Raw genomic sequence first — 6535 nt, 5'->3', positions numbered from 1 at the left:
AATTGCGACCTTAAGGCAAGGTATGGATCATGTAACTACTTATTATTCATAATTGAAAGATACATGGCATGAATTAGACATCATGGCATCATTACCTCATTATGATTGTGGGGAATCACGGTCTTACCTGTAACATTTAAGATTTCAATGACTGTTGCAATTTCTTATGGGATTGAATGAAAGTTATAGTCAAATTCGAAGTAGCATTCTAGCTAGGACTCCAATTATAGTAAATGAATCATATGTAATAGTTACACAGGAGGAGAGCCAAAGGACTTTAGGTGTTGTTGATGATAAGAATGAGGAATTAACACTACTAGCAGGGAAGTCACAATCTTATAGGCCATCTTTTAAGAAGGAATTGGATACTTCCAATGGTCCTCAGAGATTTGATCTGTTTTGTGAGTATTGTGGATATAGAAATCATAAAAAGGACAATTGTTATCAATTGGTTGGTTATCCTCTTGGTTTTCAGAGTAAAATGAGGGACAATAACAACGATGGAGCATGATACTTTAGACCTAATGGAGGTATTCAAGGCGATGGATCCAACTCATTTGGAAACAATCAGAATCATACCACTGGATATAGGCCTCAGGATCGAGGTCAACACAATTCAGGTAGATATAGACCTTCTAGACCTGCTGCTAGGGGAGATTCATCAGGAATTAGGCCTCAAGCCAATACCTCTCACACAGCAGAGTCATCATCATCTAAGGGTCATTTCTTCAGTGACCAACAATATGATGAAATGCGGCAAATGCTGGGGAAGGAAGGCACACCTGAATACTCATCAAATCTAACAGGTATCACTATTTTCCTATCTACTGCATTAGAACATGAGTGGATAATTGACACTGGTGCTACAGATAACATTACTCCATTTAAGGAGCTTCTTACTTCACTTAAAAGCTTACAAGATGATTGCAAAGATCAAGTTTCAACAAGTGATAAATCCCACATCAGTAGTGAAAGAGAGACACTAGTTATGGGAGATCAAGCTATACACAATGTGTTGTATGTTCCTGAGTTTAAATTCAATTTACTCTCAGTTTCCAAATTAACTAGAGAATTATCTTGTGTTGTTACCTTTGTTCCTAATTTCTGTATTTTTCAGGCTCTCTCAAATGTCAAGGTAATGGGGATTGGTAGGGAACGAGAAGGGTTATACATACTCAAAGATTGCATACCAAGCACAGTTAATACATCAGCCAATTTCAGCTAAGGTCACAAGCAGTGCAAAAGACACTCTATGGCATTACAGGCTAAGACATCCCTCTGGTGCAGCCATGCAACATATTGAGTCACTTCCTAAGAAAATACACCCTCATGTTCACGATCAGTGTGATATTTTCCCATTAGTTAAACAACATAGACTTAAATTTCCTGCCTATTCTACCAAGGCTATAGCCTCATTTGATTTAGTTCACCTAGATGTATGAGGACCCTATAAGAAGTCTACATATGACATGAAGAATTCATTTGTTACTTTGGTAGATGATCATAGCAGGTGATCTTGGGTGTATTTATGCGCCTAATAACCAATTTATCCCATATATATAGTTAAGTTGAGAGCATTTTTAGTAGTCGGAATTAAGTTTTGAGGGTCTTCTGATGTCGCTTCTTCTAAACAATATGATTAGATGTTTCAGGGTGAAAAACAAAGAAGAACGAGCCAAAATAGGGCACCTGGTCAGAGGTCGGAAAATAGAAGACGAAGTTGCGGAAAAAAAAAGGGGCCAAGAAGCTGGAAAAATACACCACGAGGGAGTATCTCCGCATCGCAGAGCCACTACGCGTATGCAAAAATGGAATTCCACTTGACATTAACAGAGGAGTGCGCGATGGGAGCGCATCGCGGAGAGGGTTTATCAGCGTGCAACTATAGGCGAGGGAACAGGTCCGCGATAGCAGAAATCGGCCACGTGTTTTATTTTAACTATAAATAGTTTAAGTGTGTTATTTCACAAAACATTCAGTTTTATAAACACGAGAGATGAGCGATTTAGGCGATTTGGCTAACCCTTTCTAGGGCTTTTCTTCTACTTCTTCCTTTTGATAAACTCTTTCATGATTCAAAAACATTACTTGATGATCTTTTGTTCTATGAGTAGCTAAAGTCCCTTCTTCTAGGGTTGTAGCTACAATTAATGGTATTTTAGTATTTGTTTCTAGCATGAGATGGGATTTCTTGTGATTTATGCTTACATTCTTGTTTAACTATTTTAATGCATGATCAATATTAAGATACACTTGTTGTCTGCTCTTGAACTCGGAAGATGAATAGAGGGATAGACCAAAGAATGTGAGAAGTGTGTTCACTCTAGAGTAAAATTAGAGTGTTTTGTATATATGATAGTCTTATACCTATATACCGCGCTTGATTAATATGCAAGAAGATAGCTTAATTCTCCGTCATTGGTTCATGTCTATCCCCGCTCAATGATGTAGTTAGGTTGTCAATGGTGGTAGGCAATTAGAAGTTGGGAGACCATGATCGTAAAATGACCTTGCAAATCCATATTGATGTTAGTCTGTCGAATGCTAGGATAAAGTAATTCTATGTCAGAAATTGGGTTATGCTGCAACCCTAGATTACTTTCCCATATTGTGAAATTCTCTTGTTTAAAACTGTTTGATTGTAGTACTTAATTTGTGAGATTATTCAACTTAGTAATTATAATCAAGTTTCTCAACTTGTTTGCCACATAAGTAAATTTATTTTAAACTTAACAAAGTTGTTGTCTGTGATTTGAAGTCCCTTGGATTCGATAATCCGGCTCGAAAGAGTCGCTGTACTACTTGAGTGACCACGTGCACTTGCGTGTGCTTTTGGATGCAACAAGATTTTGGCGTCGCTACCGGGGACTTTAAAATCGGCAGATATATAATTTTTGAGGATCTAAATTTTTTGTACAAGTGTTGACAACTTGATCTTGGCTTTTCATTTCACAGGTTGTATTAGGTTTGCACACTGGAAGACAGCCAGAACTTGGTAGAGCCTTTAGCTGAACCGGAGAGATTTGTTCGTTATCGGAGAAGGCAAAGAAGACTCACTTGTCATGTACCTCTCGTGGCTAGTGAACCAGAAACTTCATAAGAAAGAAAGGAACAAGACCCACCGGTAGTGATGGCAGAAATGAAAGTGAGGGATGTGGCAATCCCTCAAACCACCAATGTTACCTCAAGTATTCAGAAACCTGCACCCGGTGGGATGTTTGAATTGAAGCAGAACATGGTGCAACTATTGCATACAAATGGGTAGTTCACTGGTCTATCTCATGAGGACTCACGAGTGCATATCCCAAATTTTCTTGAGATCAGTGACACATACACTCCAATGGGAGTGAACTCTGATTATATGAGGCTCACATTATTCCCTTTTTCTCTGCTGAGGGAAGCAAAAAGATGGCTGAACTCTGAGCTCGCAAATTCCATAACAACTTGGGATGATCTTACCCGAAAGTTTTTGATAAGGGTTTTTCCATCCGGTAAAACAGCCAAGCTGAGAAGCGACATATTAAGCTTCCGACAAAAAGGAGGGAAAAACTTGTACCAGGCTTGGGACAGGTTTAAGTTCCTGCTGCTAAGCTGCCCACATCACCATCAAGCTAATGAAGTGTTGGTCCACACCTTCATTGAAGGGTTGGAACCGAACACAAAAGTTTTACTTGATTCTGTTGCAGGTGGACAAGCTTTGGAGAAGACATATGCTGAGTTGTTTACATTACTTAATAGAATTTCACAGGGAAACCCCAAGTGGAATGGCGGAGGAGCTAAATCGGTCGTACAGAAGACTACTGGAGTGTTGGAAATAGATACAGTGACAGCTTTATCGGCACAGATCGCAGCAATGCAGAATATGATGACTACTTATTTCAGCAACATGTCACTAGGACAACAACAAGCCCAAGTTTATGTGGTACATCAACCACAAGCTTGGTGTGAAGTATGTGGAGGTGGAGATCACAGAGCCAAAGTATGTGGAGCAAACCCAGACTCTGTTCATTTTGTAGGTAATGCTCAAAGAAGAGGAAATCACCAGAGCTATGGAAATACCTACAACCCAAGTTAGAGGAACCACCCAAACTTTTCTTGGGGTGGCAATCAAAACCAACATCAAGGACAGAACCAATACAGACCACAGAGTAGTGGACAACAGTACCATCAGCAAAGCCATGAAAATCAGCAAAATCATGATAATCAGCAGGCTGCCAAGCAAAGTGATATGAGTGTGGAGGACATGCTAAAACAAATCATGGCAGATCAAGCTAAATTGGCAGCAGATGTTCGAAACAATCAATTGGCGACTCCGAACTTGGAGAAGCAGTTTAGGCAGTTTGCTAGTGATCAAAATTCCTGACCACAAGAGGGTTTGTCGGGAAATATCGACTCGAACCCGAAGCAGGTAAATGTTGTGAGCACTCGGAGTGGTCGTCCATTGGAGGAGTTGACGCCAAAGGAAAAAGTAGCTCAAGAAAAAGGAACACATGTAGATGAAGCAAAATCAAGTGAACAAAGGGTGAATGAGGAACCAAAAGTAAAACCACCTCCTCCCTTCCCATAGAAATTCAGGAAACAAAAGGAGGAGGAATGTTTTGGTAAGTTTATTGAATTGCTTAAACAGGTACATGTTAACTTGCCTCTGATAGATGTGTTGCAGGGCATTCCTAAGTATGCCAAATATGTGAAAGATGTGGTAGCCAACAAGAACAGATTGACTGAATATGCAACAGTAACACTCACGGAGGAGTGCATTTCTAGGATCCAGAATAGGCTCCCAATTAAGTTGAAAGATCCAAGAAGTTTTACTGTTCAGATACAGATTGGCAAATGTGTTGAGGCAAGAGGGTTGTGCGATTTGGGTGCAAGTATCAATTTAATGCCTACTTCTATGTTTCTCAAATTGGGACTAGGTAAACCCAATCCCACAACCATTATGTTGCAGTTAGCGGACCGTTCAATGTCAAGGCCAGATGGTGTTATTGAAGACATCTTAGTTCAAGTGGGAACTCTGATTTTCCCCGTGGACTTTGTCATTCTGGATTTTGAACTTGACCCAAATGTCCCATTTATTTTGGGACGCCTATTTCTAGCAATCGGAGGTGCATTAATTGATGTGGCGGCCAGTAGACTCATCATGAGGGCTCATGAAAAGGTCGAGGTATTTGTTGTATACAAGGCAATGAAGTTGCCTGCAATATATGAGGAGCTGTCTGCAATTACAGTCATTGATAAAGCTATGGCATCTAAATATGTTGAAGCCCAAGACCCTTTAGAGAAAGTGCTAATTATGCAAGACATTGAGGGAGATATTGTAGCCCAGGAGTTGGTTAACGTCCTAAATGTCCCAAATGTGAGTATGCTTCGTAAGTTCGTGGAGCCATTAAATAGAGTCCTGAGATCACCTCCGAAGCCTTCGATTGAGGAAGCACCAAAGTTGGAGTTAAAGGCTCTCCCTTCTCATATCAGGTATGCATTCTTAGGTGCTAATGAATCTTTACCTGTAATCCTTTCTTTTGCTTTGTTCGAATTGCAGGTTGAGGCGTCTCTGAAAATATTGAGGAAGAGGAAAAGGGCGATAGGATAGCAGATGGCTGACATACATGACATCAGCCCAACTTTATGCATACACAGGATATTCATGGAGAAGGGGCACAAGTCAATTGTGCAACCGCAGTGCAGGTTAAACCCAGTAATGAAAAATGTGGTGCGCAAGGAGGTGATCAAATGGTTGGATGCGGGTATTGTCTATCCAATTTCGAACAGCAAATGGGTCAGCCCAGTTCAGTGTGTGCCTAAAAAGGGAGGCAAGACGGTGATCACTAATGAAAGAAATGAGTTGATTCCAACCAGGACGGTGACATGATGGCGAATATGAATGGATTAAAGAAAATTGAATGAAGTTACCAGAAAGGATCACTACCCGGTCCCATTTATTGATCAGATGTTGGACAGGTTGGCTGGACAAGAATACTATTGTTTCCTGGATGTCTATACAGGATACAACCAAATTGTGATTGCACCAGAGGACCAGGAGAAAACTACATTAACTTGCCCGTATGGGACATATGCTTTCAAGAGAATGCCGTTTGGGCTATGCAATGCTCCAGCCATTCTCCAAAGATGCATGATGGCCATCTTCCATGATATGATTGAAGATTTTATGGAAATATTCATGGATGACTTCTCAGTATTTAGGGAGTCTTTTGACAGGTGCTTGGAGAATTTAGACAGGGTGTTGGCTAGATGCGAGGAAACTAATCTCGTCCTAAACTGGGAGAAATGTCATTTCCTAGTGAAGGAAGAGATTGTGTTGGGTCATAAGGTGTCAAAGAGAGGGTTGGAAGTTGATCGGGCAAAAGTGGAAGTAATCGAAAAGCTACCTCCCCCAATTTCTGTTAAAGGGGTGCGAAGTTTTTTGGGTCATGTTAGTTTCTACAGGAGATTCATCAAGGATTTCTCTAAGATTGCAAGGCCCATGTGTAGTCTCTTAGAGAAAGAGATGAAATTTGTATTTGATGAACAATGCATG

General features: G+C 40.4%; 1 protein-coding gene across 1 annotated transcript; it reads left to right on the top strand.

The window, feature by feature from the left end:
- The first annotated feature begins 3340 nt into the window (after positions 1 to 3340).
- LOC107062518 (uncharacterized) lies at positions 3341 to 5555 on the top strand. The gene is made up of 5 exons (XM_015313217.1): positions 3341 to 4012; positions 4130 to 4288; positions 4373 to 4540; positions 4628 to 5472; positions 5540 to 5555. The coding sequence occupies exons 1-5, from the start codon at positions 3341 to 3343 to the stop codon at positions 5553 to 5555; spliced, it is 1860 nt and encodes a 619-aa protein (XP_015168703.1).
- Positions 5556 to 6535: the final 980 nt, after the last annotated feature.

The sequence above is a fragment of the Solanum tuberosum genome, unplaced genomic scaffold (genome assembly GCF_000226075.1).
Source record: "Solanum tuberosum cultivar DM 1-3 516 R44 unplaced genomic scaffold, SolTub_3.0 scf00239, whole genome shotgun sequence".
NCBI classification, from domain to species: Eukaryota; Viridiplantae; Streptophyta; class Magnoliopsida; order Solanales; family Solanaceae; genus Solanum; species Solanum tuberosum.
The sequence above is the reverse complement of the archived record's forward strand: the minus strand, read 5'-3'. Positions and strand labels throughout refer to the sequence as shown.